The sequence below is a fragment of the Lathyrus oleraceus genome, chromosome 7 (genome assembly GCF_024323335.1).
Source record: "Lathyrus oleraceus cultivar Zhongwan6 chromosome 7, CAAS_Psat_ZW6_1.0, whole genome shotgun sequence".
In the NCBI taxonomy this organism is placed as follows: Eukaryota; Viridiplantae; Streptophyta; class Magnoliopsida; order Fabales; family Fabaceae; genus Lathyrus; species Lathyrus oleraceus.
This window is the reverse complement of record NC_066585.1, coordinates 243,429,161-243,446,988: the sequence shown is the minus strand read 5'-3', so window position 1 is coordinate 243,446,988 and position 17,828 is coordinate 243,429,161. Positions and strand designations below refer to the sequence as shown.

The following is a 17,828-nucleotide window of genomic DNA, read 5'->3' as shown; positions in this document are numbered from 1 at the left end:
GATTCAGTTTATTTTATATTATTCGATATTACTCGGTATTTTCTTATTATTTATTTCAGGTATCATTATTTAAAGCATATGTGAAAAAGAAAGAAAAGGGGTGCAAAAAGAAGATTTTCTAGGAAAAGCAGCAAGCTGAAGCACCAAAGCCCAGCCCACGTTTGGAACAAAGGAAATGGCTGTCACGACCGCCACAAGGACGTGCCGAGCGCCACGTCCCAAGACCTAGTGTTACGACCGCAACACATAGTGTGACGGACGTCACACATCCCATCCTATATTTTAGGCTTTACGTGCGTAACGGAGTGGACGGCTTCCCCTAAATTTTCTCCTGCACTCGTAGACGTTTGGAATGACACTAAAGACCCATTCTAGGAAACGGTTATTTTGAGAGGTGAATATAAATAGACCTCACAAAAGCCAATTAAAGCTTCTCTCTTGATCTCTCTTCTCCGTGCAATTTTTCCAGCAATATCTTTCCAGCATTATAATTTTCCAGCACTCTAAATTTTCAAGCATCTTATTTTCTTTTCTTTTCTAGTTTAATTTCCGAAGCAAACAATTTATTTTCTCACGATAGTTTCTACACCGGAAATTATTGTGTAATTTTACTGGATCTAACCTTACGTTAGATCATAGTATTTTTATTTCCTTGTTTTTTTTACTTTCCTATCTGATCGAGAATTGTGAAGAACAAATCCAACCGACTTGTGGTGGAGTGTTCGAGCATCGAAGCTAGGAGATAAAATCCAGAATTCTAGTATTTTTCCAGGTTCATTAATTAATTTATTGTTTTAATTTACATATGCTTTTGTCATACCCCGATTTTGGCCCTGAATTTTTTATTTTTTTTCTTTTCCCATCGATCATTCATTTTCTTTTCTCCTCATGATCATTTCATCTGGTCATGAATCTATCTACCGACTTGTTTCGTTTAGACTTGTCACCACCCGCATTTCCAGATAATGCGACTTGAGCTGGTCGTAAATGCTTTGAATTCAGTTTCTAGAAAAGTGGAAACACGGCCAGAACTGAAGGTGAAGAAGGATGATTAAGTATATGAACATAAAAGGTAAAGTGAAAGAGAAGGAAAAGGAGAAGTGTAAATCATTGGAGAAAGAAAAAGTACAAAATAAGTGTTGGTAAGGTTGGTGATGGGCCTGCTATAGTAAGAGCCATGGCATTGAATGTGAGAATGCTTGCATCTTATGATCAAGGTTTTAAGTTCTTCAGGGATACTGTTTGGTCAGGGTGAAATGCCTACTATGGTTGGTGCTAGTAGTGAATCTGGATTTTTTCGCAGCAGCTTGCAGTCTACCCTTCAATTATGTGAAGACTCAAATTCAGAAGATGCAACCTGATGCTGAAATATCTACACTGGCTCTCTTGACTGTGCTGTCAAAACCTTCAAAGCAGGAAGACCCTTCAAATTTTACACCGGATTCCCTGTCTATTGTGTCAGGATTGCTCCTTGTGTCATGATGACATGGATCTTCCTCAACCAGTTTCAGAAACTGGAGAAAAGTTATGGATTGTGGGCGATGGCCAAATATTTTGCTGTTGAGTCCAAGCTTTTAGCATTGAATAATTTGTTGGTTGTGTTGTAGCCGATTTTGGAAATTGAATACTAATGGATCTGAATTGTTTTTTTTTTATTTTTTTATTTTTTTATTTTTACAATTTAACTAGTCATGCAATTCAAGCGGGGAATTTAACATCAATTACAATGTATCAGTTTCATATAGATTCTTATGTGATTGGAGCATAGCAGCATGCCGTATCCACAAAGATACATACTTGGCTGAGATTGCAGCAAGTATGGTGATTGAAATTAAGCCGGGTCATTGTGGAAATTATGTGTTAATGTCAAATGTTTATGGAGTGGTAGGTCAATTCGAAGAAGTATTTGAGTTGAGAGATGCAATGAGGCAATAAAATGTGAAGAAGAGACCAGGTTGTAGCTGGATTTGAACTCATGAATGGTGTGCATGTATTTATAACGGGTAACAGGACCCATCCTCAAACTGATTTTATCTATGCTGGATTAAATTCATTGGCAACAGTTCTGCAAGAGCATGGGTATGTCCCTTTAGTCTAGAAGCATTTGCAAAGAAAGCTTAGGCATAAATACATGTTTCAAGATACATCAACATGGGTTCACCATCTAACGACACTAGTTCACCATATAATATATTGCAGAACTTTAGGATACATTCATCATAGAGGAATAATTCAGAACAGTACAAATCTTAACAGCTTGAAAGCTTTATCCTACAAACACTTCATACAACCAATAATGGAAGAAAGCAAGGCATTGGCAACAACTTTTTTTTCTCTTAAACTAAACCGAGTTCAATACAAAGTGCCACTTGGTGGAGTTTAAGCCCTCTTCTTACTAGAATCCAACTGGATCTCAGGCTCCTTCTTGACATATGTTGCAGGCTTCCTTCTTTGTCCATTGGAGCGTACGCTTTTGGCTTGGGATGTCCTCCCAACCCCACCGACAAAGTTTGCAAACTACTTGAGTCCAAATGTAAGAATATTGGAAAAAGCCATCGGATCTTCAACTTCCTGCATAATACGCACAAAAATAGCCATTTCATCATAACCCTGTTTTCCAGCACGTCACAACCGTCCATGTTTCGGTTACAAAAGCCACAACAGAAAATTGGAAAGAACATAACAACATCAAGAATAAACTCACCTTAACTTCTTGAATTAGTTTGGTTCCTCCAAATTCCACAAGAAAAACAAAAGCAGCAACAACCAACAATCCCCAACAACTTTCCTCCACACCAACCATAACCTGCAAAAGAAACACACCAAACCAGAACAAATTTGCAAATTGTGATTAAGAATGCACAGATGCCCCTTGGTCCCACTTCCATTTTTATGCACGGGAGCAAGCGAATGTCGGGTACAGCTATTACAAAATCTGTCGTTACTAATGAACCTGGTGGTAGGAAGAGGGATGAGATCTTTGTTGATGTAATTGAGAAAATTAGTGTCACATTCGATTCTAGGGGATATATACTTACTAGTGAGATTGATGGAACCATTCAAATGAAGAGTTATCTTACTAGTAACCCGGAGATTCGACTTGCACTCGATGAGGACCTGAGTATAGGAATAAGTGATTATGGAGGTGGTGAATTTCCTGTCATGAATTATCGTATCACTCAAGCATTTAAGACACCCTTTCGTATTAGTACTTTGATTGAAGAAACAGGACCACTCAAGGCTGAAGTGACCATTGAAGTGCGAGCGGAATTCGACTCAAACATCAATGCCAACACTGTTCTTGTACAAATGCCACTTCCTGCATTTACAGCTCGTGTCAAGCGGTTGGACACACAACTGATTTCAAGGAAAGCAAATAGAAGACTGAAGTGGGGAATAAAAAGGTTGTTGGTGGATCTGAACATACCTTACGAGCAAAGTTGACGTTTTCGCCGGAATACAGGATGTGCCCGTCCTGTTTCAATTGTGCCACTGGCATTTTCTCATGACAAATCCATCTTTGAAGCAGTGGATATTTCTTTCTGTACAAGATACATGAGGAGAAATTACAAACCAGCAGAAACTTAGGAAGAATTACAAACCAGTAGAAACTTACCTCATCCTTGACATATTGGAAAGTTTGATTATTCGGTTCTTGGACTGAAACCAACTGCAAACGACGTCGACTGTTGAATATTGGTATATTGTTGATTGAAGGTTAGATAGAATCATCATATGCATCCAACAGGGGGTTCTCATGGTCATCCTCTGGAGGTTACTGCATTGAAAATAAATTAAGGAAGAAAATCAGTATTTTTACAATGATGCAGAACCTACGAGTAGGGGTTTTCAAATGTGAAAATATGCAAAATCTCATGCGATTCAGAAGTATAGGTTCAGATAAGAAGCTGGTGTACCTGATGTTGGAGGAATTTGCCTCAGCTCGATCGTGTGGCCGGTCTCTTTTACTTGCGAAGGAATGGTCTCGCGTAAACTTGCATATCATCCAACAGCATACCATTAAGCTTTTCAACAGCCTTTCGATTGGCCAGGCCCTGCAAGCATCAAGCACAATCACAGATTAATACAATCCTGTTCCAATAATTCAGAAGCGCCACATTACTTTTTTTTTTTTTCAAATGTCAAGAAATTTACAGCAGAGATTTACTTGTTACCCACGGTAAAGATTGAGGAACCTTTGGCAGGCTTGGGACCAACAAAGGGTAACACTGATTCACCAACCTTCGGAGAACACAACACACAGTTCTTCACCATTTCACTGCGGTTAAAAAAACAACACAAACACAAATTAATTACCAAACTGTAGAAATCCAGAAATTTCCCAATTTGGGATTAAGGACAAAAACGTAGAAGAAATCATAAACCCAGTTTACCTGTTCCAACCCAAGCATCGATTAGGGGTACCCAAAACCTGACCATCCAGAAGGGGGTTTTGCAGGATACTCTTTTGAGCTCCATGTGCCATCCTGTAAACCCTAATTTGAAGAGGATAAATAGTCAAAAAGAAGAAATCAGTGAGGGATTCGAAACAAATCGGAGGCAGCATTAAAAGATACCAAACACAAAAAACCCTAATCAGAAGAAGAGAAAAATTGAGAAAGGGAGGCGGATTTGAAAAAACGGAGAAGAAGAAACCCTAAAGTTCTTCTTTCGACGACAAGAAAGCGGAAACGGGACGTACCTACTCGTTCACCCTTGAGACATTCCGATCCGGTACAGTTTCTTTCCTTTTCATCGTTCCAGTTCTTTCCTTTTCCTTTTCGTCTTAATACTTAGGGTTGGGTACTGTTAGAGCTTTATTTTGTTCTATGTTGGGGGTAGTTGTAAGCTGAGATAGGAGAAGATGAGGCGAAGCAAGTTGCTTCGTATTCAGTCTTGTGTTTGTTTCCAAAACAAATCTTTAAAGGCCAAAAGTAATCAATGCCTTTCCCACTGCCCAATGGTCTACTGTTTTTTCGTTTTCCCCAAAGGCTTTACTAGGTTCCCCACATGTGACTGTTAGAATGGAAAGATTTTGCCTGCTAACGCGTCTTCCCATGGAAAGAGGAAAGGTTTCGCAGAATCCGACCCATTTGGGGTCTCTTGGGTTAATGAACCGCCCCAGTCCAAGTGACCGTTGGGCCTTCTTTCCCCAAGTCCATTCCTTTTTTTTTAGTTTGGTTTATTTTGTTTCTTTTTTCTTTTTTAGTTTTGTTTATAGGTTTGGATCGCTGTTTACTCAACAGTTAACAGCTTGTGGTCCAGTGGACGGAAAGTAATTTCATCTTCCCCTTGGTATTGGGTTCGATACCCACATAGGGCATTTCTTTCCTTTTATCATTCATTTTTCTCATGCTTATGTTTTAGCGTAATTTATCCCGTAATCATAGCTTCATCATTTAATAACAAATTTGTTTTCTTTAATTTCATCATGCATGCAAAACCATTTTAAAACTATAAAAATCGTTTCTTTTCTCGATTCAATATCGAGCCCATTTTTTCATACCCTTGTAAGTCGATTGCTTTTTAAGCATCGCCGTCAACCTCACATAGCTTACTCTTGGGCTTTCTTACAATGAGCTCGTAAGCAACATCAACTAAACTTTCAATAATTTCAAACCTCGGTACTTTAATTGTTTTAATTTAATATTCAAATCATTTTCTAAATAAAATGAGAAGAAAAAGGTTACCTGGATGGAATGTCCAGTCGTAATCCCGAGTATTAGGCTCAAGCTGTAAGAGCTTGCAAGCCGTTAATATTCGTCTTCTCTTTAATACTCTAATATTCAAATCATCTTCTATATAAAAATTGGAAGAAAAAGGTTACCTGGATGGAATGTCCAGTCGTAATCCCGAATATTAGGCTCAAGCTGTAAGAGCTTGCAAGCCATAAATATTCGTCTTCTCTTTAACGCTTTAATATTCAAATCATTTTTTTAAAAAAAACGTGAAGAAGAAGGTTACCTGGATGTAATGTCCAGTTGTAATCCCGAATATTAGGCTCAAGCTGTAAGAGCTTGCAAGCCATAAATATTCGTCTTCTCTCCAAAACACCTGCAGTTATCTCAAATCATTTTCTTAATAAAAGTTGGAAGAAAAAGGTTACCTGGATGGAATGTCCAGTCGTAATCCCGAATATTAGGCTCAAGCTGTAAGAGCTTGCAAGCCATAAATATTCATCTTCTCTCCAAAACACCCGTAAACATCTCAAACCATCTTCTTAATAAAGTTGGAAGAAAAAGATTACCTGGAGGGAATATCCAGTTGTAATCCCGAATATTAGGCTCAAGCTGTAAGAGCTTGCAAGCCATAAATATTCGTCTTCCCTCCAAAACATTCATAAATACTCGAATCATTTTCTTAGCAATATTGGAAAGAAACAGACTGCCTGGGTGGAATGTCCAGACGTGGTCCCGAGTATTAGACCCAAGCTGTAAGAGCTTGTAGGTCACAAGTACTCGTCTTTCAAACTTCAAAATACCTAATTCCTACCTTAATACTTTTTCAATAAAGATGGAAATGGAACATGGTGTATACCATGCACTCCTGAGGCTAGGATTCGAGATGTATATCTCGCTCATCCAAGTTCTCGCCATCACTCAAAATACATCCAACCAATCAAACCCTTTTCTCGGCGCCATGCGACTAATCAAAAATCTTTTTCATAAATGAAAGGTGTATTGTCTTAAGATGATACAAAACAATGTTTCGGCCACGATTGTTGAGTAGAGATAAGTGACGCTTTTCCGAATGTAGATTTATAAATCCGTTCGATGTGTGGTATGCGTCCACTCCTCATCTGTTTTGGGTAAAACAATGTTTTGCGTCGATTAATACAGTATAACTTTCGCTAAAATCGACCAACAAACAAACATTTTTCTACCCAGAACTACGTAAGCCTTGATTTCTCTTTTGAGATACGTAGGAGCAGGATTTATAAATCTTGTCAGGCCCACTAATAAAAAAACTTAGGTTTAGTCCTTCGTCAAAAATCCAAAAACATTTCTTCTCTCTTATATTCATTCTTTCCCACCTAATAACTGAAAAGCCTAAAATTTCAAACTAACATTAACGCACACAACTGACCTAATGGTTCCCGTTGAGTACAACAGACGTGAGGGGTGCTAATACCTTCCCCTTGCGTAATCGACTCCCGAACCCTGATATTGGTTGCGATGACCATATCTTATCCTTTCTTTTGTCTTGGGTTTTATCGATATTTCCCCTTTCCTTTTTAGGAATAAATAAAGTTCGGTGGCGACTCTGTTCAGTCCATCATTGCGAGCGTGCGGTCGCGCTTCGCTTTGAGGTCGTATCCTTATTTTTTTCGAGGTGCGACAGATGGCGACTCTGCTGGGGACATCAACATCCCTAAGTGAGTCAAGCCTAGTTAGGTCGTTTGTGTGCCTTTGCTTGTTTACCTATGTGGCTTTTCTTTACTGTTTTTACTATCTCTACTGTCATATTGATATGAATCTGCTGTATTGGTTCGATTATGGTTTTGTGCTTGGATAATCTGATTACAAACCTTGTGGGAAAGGATTTTTACCCGAGTCTCGAGTAAAAACATAAGATAGGACGAGGTTGAGTAGTGCGGGTCCGCGAGATGTATTTCTCGTTGGGTCGGTACGAGAACCTCACTTAGAGTAGATTCTTGAGAGGATGTTGTCGCTCGGCAAGTAAGTTGCCGTAAGCTTCGATATTTTCTTTAGGATCCATGACTCTGAGAACCATTTGTAGAACCTTAGTTCTTTGCCCAACTAGGAAAGATGGTCGCGTAGTGTGGGTCTGCGAGATGTATTTCTCGTTGGATCGATACGAGAACCTCACTTAGAGTAGATTCTTTAGATGGAGTTGATGCCCGGCAAGTAAGTTGCCGCAGGTAGCAAACAGTCTAATGGATCCATGACTCTAGGAACTTTTTCAAAAAAACTTAGACCATACCCGGTGAGAACCATGTTCTATACAAAGCAATCAGACTTATCCATGCCTTAAGCCCATTGAACCTATACAAAAAATGCATCACATTCATACATTGCATCAACATCATAAAAAGCAAACTCTTAGTTACCTCTTATTTGTTTCAGGAATTGAGAACTTGAAAATGACAACTTCAGTGAGACACACTTTCACGCTCAAGTACAAGGAACCTAAGTTGGATAGTCTGAAGGGTTTGATCTCTGATTTGTCTCTCAGCAGACGTGATGATTTTGGAAAGAGCTATGGGAAAATTTTGAGCCTGCTAAATAAGAAAGTTGACTATGGAATTATCAGCTCTCTGGCACAATATTATGATCCCCCTCTGCGTTGTTTCACATTCGTTGATTTCCAGCTACCTCCTACTTTGGAAGAAGTTGAGAGGATCGTGGGACTCAAGTTGAAAGATTTTAATCCGTTTCCAAAGCTCGAAGAAGATATGGGCCCAAAGAAGATAGCTTCGGCCCTAAGTATCAATGTCCCGACTGTTCGAGACAATTGGGCTGAAAAAGGGGGTTGCAAAGGTTTTGCCGCGATGTTTTTGGAGGATTTAGCTCTAAAGTTCAAGAAAAGTGGAAATTGGAATGCATTCTATGTTGTGGTGGCTTTATTGATCCATGGGATTGTGTTATTCCCAAATGTTGAAAAATTTGTGGATCAAGTGGCCATAGAAGTCTTTCTCTCTGGCAATCCAGTACCATTTCTCTTAGCTGATATTTACTATGCCCTTCACACTCGACATGAAAAGAGGGGTGGAGTGTTGTTGTGTTGTGCTCCGTTGCTTTACACTTGGTTCATGCAACACATGCCCGAAGAAGGTCCTTTTGTGGCAAAAGAACTTAAGTCTCCTCAGAAATTAGCATCTCTCACCGCAAGTTCCATCAGATGGTATATCCGAGAGTGGGAAACCCCAGACATTATAGTCAGCTGTGGGGAATTTCCTAATGTACCGTTGTTGGGCACCAAGGGTTGCATCAACTATAACCCTATGCTATCTCGATTACAACACGGTTACCCCATGGATGGTCCTCCTGACGCAAAGGACTTACAGCCATTTGTGCTCTCTGACATCCAAGCAAGCAATCCTGATGTAAGAGCAGTACGAAAGGCTTGGTTAAAGGTTGTAAGAATGGGTAAAGAGTTTGGAAAGAGAAACATTCTTGCCAAAGAACCTTACACGCGATGGGTGAAAGAAAGAGTTGAGAAAATCCAGTTGCCATATATCTTAAAGGCTCCAGCTTTTCCTAAAACTCCTGAGCCCGAGCCCATACTCCCTGAGGACATGGAGAAACTCGTTACTAAGGTTAAAGAGCTCGAAGTGGAGAATGCCGAATTACGAATTCAGATGAACCGAGTTATCTTGGAAAATCAGAATTTGAAAGAGGAACGTAAGGGAAAAGCCCAAGAACTTGAGGATAGCAACAAGAGAGCTAGGCTTTTGGAAGACCAGAAAGATGATCTTGATCATATCTTATTGGGTTCCACATCAGTGATCCGAACCCGGAAGGAGGAGCTCAATAAAGCTGAGTATAGGATCTGTGAGCTAGGGAGATTGTTGGATAAATCTCTTATGGATAAAAAGGAAATTAAGCTTGACTTTGAGGCACAGATCCGTGACTTAAGGGACGCTCTGAAGAAGTGCGAGGAAAAGTTGTCTCGCGAGATCCTCCAAAGGGAAGAAGCTGAAAGAAACTGTCATCATCTCAGGTACCAGTTAGAAGAAGCTACTAGGAGGTTCGCAGTTTTGGAGAGCCAAGAAGGTGACGCGGCCTACTTACTCCTGAAGAACGATTGTGTGTACTGGAAGAGGTTGTACAGAGAAGCTAGAGCAACCTTAGATGAAGATCAAAAGGTCATCAAGGAACTCCAAGAGCTCTATGTTGAATGGAACGGCAAGTTCCGCAACTTGGCTAGGTTTGTTAACCTCAACATGTTGGAACTTCCAGAAAAACTCCAGGAAGCGGATTGGTGTATGTGTCCAGAAAACACGCCTCCTCAAGTTTTCAATTTCGTCAAGTTTATCAAGAAGATGATGAATGAGCTCACCACAGATCTGGCTACGATCATAAGAGCTGAGACAGAACTTAAGTTTACTTGTACTTGAATTTGAATTGTTGGTGTTTAAATTTTTGTATTCAAATCGTGTGTACTTGAAGTTAAATCTCTTTGTATTTGAATCTGATTTTGATTAATGGAAGTTGTCATTTTAGTTCTCAATTATTACATGTTATTCTCTAACGTTGCTTGAATAAATAATAAAGATAACTAAGGGTTTTGCAAACAAATGCATCCATACATGCATTCATACATTTTCAAAAAAAAATAGAGTCTCATTCTGTCCTTTCTTCCTCCAGTTTCACGCTGAATTTTCAACACCAATACAATACTCGTGCCAGAGCTCGTCAAAGAATGGCAGATCAAGAGCATGAATTGGAGCGAGTGAGCTCAGAGCTCGAAGACCTGCGTGGAAACATGGGGCAGGTCATGGAGATATTACAAGTTATCAGGGCAAAGCTTGACACCCAAACAACGGTTGTTTCTGAAGTCGCAGGCCCATCGATTGAACCCCAACCTGCGAGGGCGGTACCAACAACCTGGCCAACCTATGGTTTACCTCCTGGTTTCACGCCTACAGTTGAAGGTGCGCCTGGTTTTGCACCATCCGCTCAGCAGACGGCCCCTCTACCGACCATAAATGAAAATCATCCTGTGGTCCACACGTTCGCACCTCCTCTCGTCCGTGCGCACGTGCAACCCTACTTTGAGGACCAACAACACGCTCCCGACTTTTCAGATGAAGATGAGGAAAGGCAGGAGGACCTAAGAGGGATGAAGGAGAACTACCAGCTGCTTGAGAAGAGATTGAGGGCAATGGAAGGCGATCAAGTTTTCGGTGCTACCGCTAAGGAGATGTGCCTAGTGTCCGGTCTTGTGATTCCTGCAAAATTCAAGACCCCGGATTTCGACAGGTATGAGGGCCATTCGTGCCCTAAAAGTCATCTCATCATGTATTATCGAAAAATGGCTGCGCATGTGGAGGACGACAAACTCATGATACATTGCTTTCAAGACAGCTTGAGGGGCGCTCCCTCCAAGTGGTACCTAAGCCTGGATCAGAGTAGGATTCGGTGTTTCCAGGACTTATCTGATGCCTTCATCCAACACTACAAGTATAACATGGATATGGCCCCAGATAGGAGACAACTGCTCAGCATGTCCCAAAAAGACAAGGAGTCTTTTAAGGAGTATGCGCAACGATGGAGGGAAGTGGCCTCGCAAGTCGAACCACCTCTGGCTGAGAAGGAATTAGCGGATTGGTTCATGGATACAGTTAAACCTGTGTTCTATGAAAGAATGGTAAGTAGCGTATCTGCAAGTTTCTCCGACCTGGTCGCTGTAGGCATAAAGGTCGAACTTGGATTAAAGAATGGAAAGATGACGACTACCTCTGAAACATCTGGTAGTAATGCCAAAAAGTTTCCTGGAGGATTTCAAAGAAAGAAGGAGGGGGATACGAATGCAGTGTCAACCAGCCAAAGAAGAAGTCATTCATGGAAGAAACAACACCAATTTTCTCAACAACAACCAGCTTACCCAGTCCAATATGTTCAACAACCATATGTGGCAGCTGTCACACCAAATTTTAATCAACCACAAGCTTCAGTTTATCAATCTGTTCCTGCTCAACAAGCGTCGATATACCAGCAAGCGCCCGCGCCACCTGCTTATCAACAGCCAAGGGCACAGGCTCCTCGTCCGCAAAATCCTCAAAATCAAAATAGGGTACAGAGAAGTAGAGTTCCGTTTGCTTCAATCCCTATGACATACACTGAATTGTACCCGTCATTGCTACAGAAAGGTTTAGTGACGCCCAGATCTTTGGGTCCTCCACCAAATCCTTTACCTCCATGGTACAATCCAGATGCTCATTGTCCTTTCCATGGGGGTGCCCCTGGACATGATTTAGAAGGATGTTATGCTTTAAAGCATATTGTGCGAGACCTGGTTGAAAAGAAGATTCTGTCGTTTCGAGACGTCGGACCCAATGTCAAGAACAACCCTTTGCCAGCACATGGTGATGTTAATGCCGTCGAAGATGCTTCTGATGTGTGTGTAATCAAGAATGTGGAAGATGTCAAAACTCCATTGCTAGCGCTTCATGCAGGATTGGTGAGGGCTAGATTGATTGATACTTGTCACGATAGTTGTGAGGAATGTGCCATTCAGCCGAAAGGATGTAAAGTGGTACGAAATGACATTCAGAATTTGATGAATCAAGGGGTTTTACAAATTTCTGGTCCAACAATAAATGAGGAAATTTCAGTCATTGAACCTGTCTTCAATATACCAGAACCGTTTGAGGTGACTTATCACAGAAGAGGCGTTGTTCATCCGTCACCCGTGGTAGTTTGTATGCCTACCCCATTTCCTTTTGAAAGTACCAAGACGGTACCCTGGAAGTACGACATAACAATGGTGGATGGGTTGGTAGATGGAAAACCCAAAATTGTTGAAAGTAAGGAAGTTTTGGAGAATGTTGACACCGACATCACCAATATCGCAGGAACAAGCAGGATGACCCGTAGTGGTCGGATTTATACTCCCAATGTTAATGTCAACCCTCAAGAGCCAACAAGGGGAGCTGCAAATGTAAATCCTACCCCAGAACAGGGAGGGGCACAGCCGGCTGTGCAAACAGATGAAGCAAGTGAGTTCCTAAGAATAATAAAGAAATCTGACTACAAGATAGTTGATCAATTACATCAAACACCATCAAAGATATCTATCTTGTCCTTGCTTCTGAATTCCGAAGCTCATAGGGAAGCTCTACTAAAAGTGCTTGCCCAGGCTCATGTTACCCAAGATATAACGGTCGGCCAATTCGATGGAGTGGTCGCCAATATCACAGCCTGTAACACTTTAAGTTTCAGTAATGAAGAGCTGCCCAAAGAGGGGAAGAATCACAATCGTGCTTTGCATGTGTCCATAAAATGTCAAGAAGATGCTCTGGCCAGAGTTTTAGTTGACACTGGATCATCCCTAAATGTTCTACCAAAGAGGGCACTCGCTAAATTGTCCTACCAAGGTTCAGAGTTGAAACCTAGTGTGCTTGTGGTGAAAGCATTTGATGGTTCACGAAGGACAGTGGTTGGGGAGGTAGAGTTACCGATACAGATTGGACCGCATGTATTCCCCATCAATTTCCAAGTCATGGACATAAATCCAGCTTATAGTTGCCTTTTGGGACGCCCATGGATACATGCCGCTGGGGCAGTAACTTCTACTTTACATCAAAAGATGAAGTTCGTTGTCGATAACAAGCTCGTTATTGTCTCAGGTGAAGAGGACTTTATCATCAGTCAACTCTCCTCTTTCCGTTATATTGAGGCTGATGAGGATGCCTTAGAAACCTCCTTTCAAGCCCTTGAAATATCCAATGCCACACTTGAAGAGGTTAAGGATCCTGTTGAGAAAGCTGGTTTGTCATTCGCTTCTTTGAAGAGTGCAAAATCAGCAGTTGAAAGTGGAGGCCCTGCAGGTTGGGGGCAAGTTATCAACGTCAATGAGAAAAATGACCGTTTCGGTTTGGGGTACAAGCCTTCTACTAATGGAGGAGCCCTGGTCCCTGCAAAGGACCGTGTGCGGAGCATTCAAGAAGTTTTCCTGAGCAAAGGATTTATCCATGGAGAACAAGTTGGTGCAGTGGAAGATGACACTGAAGATGGAGAAACATCGAATCTGATATACCGGTGTGAAGCAGCTTTGACAAACTGGGAAGCGGTTGAGATTCCAGAAGTTTTTCCTGTGTCAAAGTAATTGTTGTTTTCCTTTGTGTGTTTTTGAAAATCCTTAGCTCTGCCCAAGGCTAATGGATCATTTGTAGGGCCCCTTTTGAATTTCGAAAAATCATTATGACAAATAAAGAGCTTTTGTTCAAATTCTTGTCGTTCATTTATCTGTTGTTTTTCTTAAAATGGCAATCCTTTCAAAAACTACAAAAATATTTTTTACTTCTTTTGCATTTTATTTCCATTTTTCTAAAAAACCCATCATTAAAAAAACATGCAGAATAATCAATAAACCAGTTGAATTCGATGACCCCGCTACTTCCTATAATTTTGAACTCCCCATCTACCAAGCGGAAGAGGAGAGTGAGGAAGATTGTGATTTCCCTGAAGAACTGGAAAGGATGCTCGAGCACGAGTCAAAGGCCCTTCAGCCACATCAAGAACCAGTGGAAACAATCAACCTTGGCACTGAGGAAGACAAGAAAGAGGTCAAAGTCGGGACTACACTTGAGGCAAGCATCAAAGAAAGATTGATCAAGTTGCTACATGAGTATGTAGATGTATTTGCTTGGTCGTATCAGGATATGCCAGGTTTAGATACTGACATTGTCGTCCACAAGCTACCACTACAGCCAGATTGTCCGCCAGTGAAGCAGAAGCTCCGAAGAGCAAGACCCGACATGGCTCTAAAGATTTGTGACGAGGTGAAACGTCAATTTGATGCCGGTTTTCTAGCAGTTGCAAAGTACCCTCAATGGGTAGCCAACATTGTGCCAGTACCCAAAAAGGATGGCAAGGTCAGGATGTGTGTTGATTATAGGGATCTAAACAAAGCTAGTCCAAAGGACGACTTCCCCCTGCCACATATTGACACTCTGGTAGACAACACTGCTAAGTTCGCAGTCTTCTCCTTTATGGACGCATTCTCGGGTTATAATCAAATCAAGATGGATCCAGAAGACATGGAAAAGACCATATTCATCACCCCTTGGGGAACATTTTGCTACAAGGTAATGCCATTCGGTCTCAAAAATGCTGGGGCAACTTACCAAAGAGCAATGGTCACTCTTTTCCATGACATGATGCACAAGGAAATTGAGGTTTATGTGGATGATATGATTGCAAAGTCCCAAAGCGAAGAGGATCACATAGACCATTTGCAGAAGCTGTTTGAGCGTCTTCGGAAATTTCGACTACGACTGAATCCTGCTAAATGCACCTTCGGTGTCCGATCCGAAAAGTTGCTTGGTTTCATTGTTAGTCAACGAGGAATTGAGGTAGATCCTGACAAAGTCCGAGCTATACAAGAGATGCCTGCTCCACGCACCGAGCGAGAGGTTAGAGGCTTCCTGGGACGTTTGAATTATATCTCAAGGTTTATCTCACATATGACGGCCACATGTGAGCCTATCTTCAAATTGCTTCGAAAAGATCAAGCAGTTGAATGGAATTCTGACTGCCAAATGGCTTTTGAGAAAATCGGACAATACCTGCAAGAGCCCCCTATTCTAATTCCACCTGTTCAGGGGAGACCACTCTTTATGTACTTAACTGTGCTTGAAAAGTCAATGGGATGTGTGTTGGGACAACATGACGAAACCGGTCGAAAGGAACATGCTATCTACTATCTAAGTAAGAGATTTACCGATTGTGAGACCCGATATTCACTCTTGGAGAAAACTTGTTGTGCTTTAGCATGGGCCGCTCGTCGTTTAAGACAATACATGATTTGCCACACTACTTTGTTGATCTCAAAAATGGATCTAATAAAGTACATCTTTGAAAAGCCTGCTTTGACTGGAAGACTCGCCCGTTGGCAGATGTTACTATCCGAGTATGACATCCAATATGTGTCTCAGAAAGCCATCAAAGGAAGTGTGTTGTCTGATTACTTGGCAAACCAGCCCGTTGAAGATTACCAGTCGTTGAAGTTTGACTTCCCGGATGAAGACATTATGGTAGTGAAAGACTGTGAAATCCCAGGACTTGATGAAGGACCTGAACCCGGATCTCGGTGGAAGCTCATGTTTGATGGTTCCTCCAACTACATGGGGCATGGCGTAGGAGCTGTCCTGTTGAATCCAAATGGTGGATACACTCCTTTCACAGCAAGGTTGTGTTTTGATTGCACGAACAATATAGCAGAATATGAGGCGTGCATCCTAGGCATTGAAGCAGCCATTGATCTCCGAATCAAAATCCTCGAAGTATGTGGAGACTCAGCCTTGGTGATATACCAAGTCAAGGGCGAATGGGAAACCCGTGATACCAAGTTGATCCCATATCGTGCCTATGTCATGGAATTAATAAAATACTTTGACGAAATCACTTTCCGTCATATCCCGAGAACTGAGAATCAAATTGCTGATACTTTGGCTATGTTGGCTTCAATGTACCAAGTCAGATTCCATAATGAAGCACATCTCATTCAGATCGAGCGGAAAATTGAGCCTGCCTACTGCCAGTCAGTTGAAGAGGAAGCCGATGGTAAACCCTGGTTTCACGACATCAAATGCTTTTTGCAAAATCAAGAATATCCAACAGATGCCACAACCCTTGACAAGAAAACATTGAGGAAGTTAGCATCCAAATTCTTCTTGAGCAATGGTGTGTTGTACAAGAGAAATCACGACATGATTCTGCTCAGATGCGTGGATGGACGTGAAGCAGACCTGTTGATCAAGGAGATTCATGAAGGATCCTTTGGAACTCATGCCAACGGGCACGCCATGGCCAAGAAGATTTTGAGAGCTGGTTATTACTGGTTGACCATGGAATCCGACTGTTTCAATTATGCTAGAAAATGTCATAAATGCCAAATCTATGCCGACAAGGTACACGTGCCTCCGACCCTGCTAAATGTTTTGACGTCACCTTGGCCTTTCTCAATGTGGGGCATCGACATGATTGGCGCCATCGAGCCTAAAGCTTCCAATGGTCACCGCTTCATCCTGGTTGCCATTGATTACTTTACCAAATGGGTAGAAGCCTCCTCTTATGCTAATGTGACAAAGCAAGTGGTTGCACGGTTTCTCAATAAAGAGATCATTTGCCGTTATGGAATTCCAAGCCGGATCATCACAGATAATGGGACGAATCTGAACAATAAGACCATGAAGGAATTATGCGAGAGCTTCAAGATTGAGCACCATAACTCTTCACCATATCGTCCAAAGATGAATGGCGCTGTTGAAGCCGCTAATAAAAACATCAAGAAAATCCTGCAGAAAATGGTGAAAACCTATAAGGATTGGCACGAAATGCTACCCTTTGCACTGCATGGATACCGGACTTCCGTCCGCACTTCAATAGGGGCAACCCCATTCTCTTTGGTATATGGGATGGAAGCAGTTCTCCCAATTGAAGTAGAGATACCTTCGATGAGAATCTTGATGGAGACCAAGCTAGAAGAGGCTGAGTGGATTCAAAATAGATTTGATCAGTTGAACCTCATAGATGAGAAGCGATTGACTTCTTTGTGCCATGGACAATTATACCAGAAACGACTTAAAAGGGCTTTTGACAAGAAAGTACGTGTTCGGGAATTTAGAGAAGGAGACCTCGTGCTTAAGAAGATCTTGCCGATACACAAGGATTCACGTGGGAAGTGGACTCCAAATTATGAAGGCCCATATGTCGTGAAGAAAGTTTTCTCTGGAGGTGCCTTGATTCTCACAACTATGGATGATGAAGAGCTCTCACACCCCGTGAACTCTGATGCAGTTAAAAAATACTATGCCTAACAAAAACCCGCTAAATCGAAAACCTGAAAGGGCGATTTAGGCAAAAAAAAAAGGGTATCCCGGTGGACTGAAAACCCGAAAGGGCGGTCCAGGCAAAAGTTAGGGATGAATAAAAATTGGTAGCTCGCTAAGTTGAAAACCTGAAAAGGCGACTTAGGCAAAAAAGAGCGTCCCGGTGGATTGAAAACCCGAAAGGGCGATCCAGGCAAAAGTTAGGGGCATAAAGGCATAAACTGCATCAGTTGTTACTGATTTACACCGAAGAATTTGAGGTGGAAGATTAATCCAGTCACTCCCCTCAGAAGCAAGGTTTTGGGAA

The 17,828-nt window shown here is 41.5% G+C and overlaps 1 protein-coding gene across 1 annotated transcript; it reads left to right on the top strand.

Moving 5' to 3' along the window:
* The first annotated feature begins 2,910 nt into the window (after positions 1–2,910).
* On the top strand, positions 2,911–3,444 carry LOC127103208 (AP-4 complex subunit mu-like). The gene has a single exon (XM_051040479.1). It carries the CDS (start codon positions 2,911–2,913, stop codon positions 3,442–3,444), a length of 534 nt encoding a protein of 177 aa, XP_050896436.1.
* Positions 3,445–17,828: the final 14,384 nt, after the last annotated feature.

Bases quoted from the DNA above. Each gene is read 5' to 3' on its own strand.
- LOC127103208 (XM_051040479.1), top strand. From the start codon at position 2,911: ATGTCGGGTACAGCTATTACAAAATCTGTCGTTACTAATGAACCTGGT.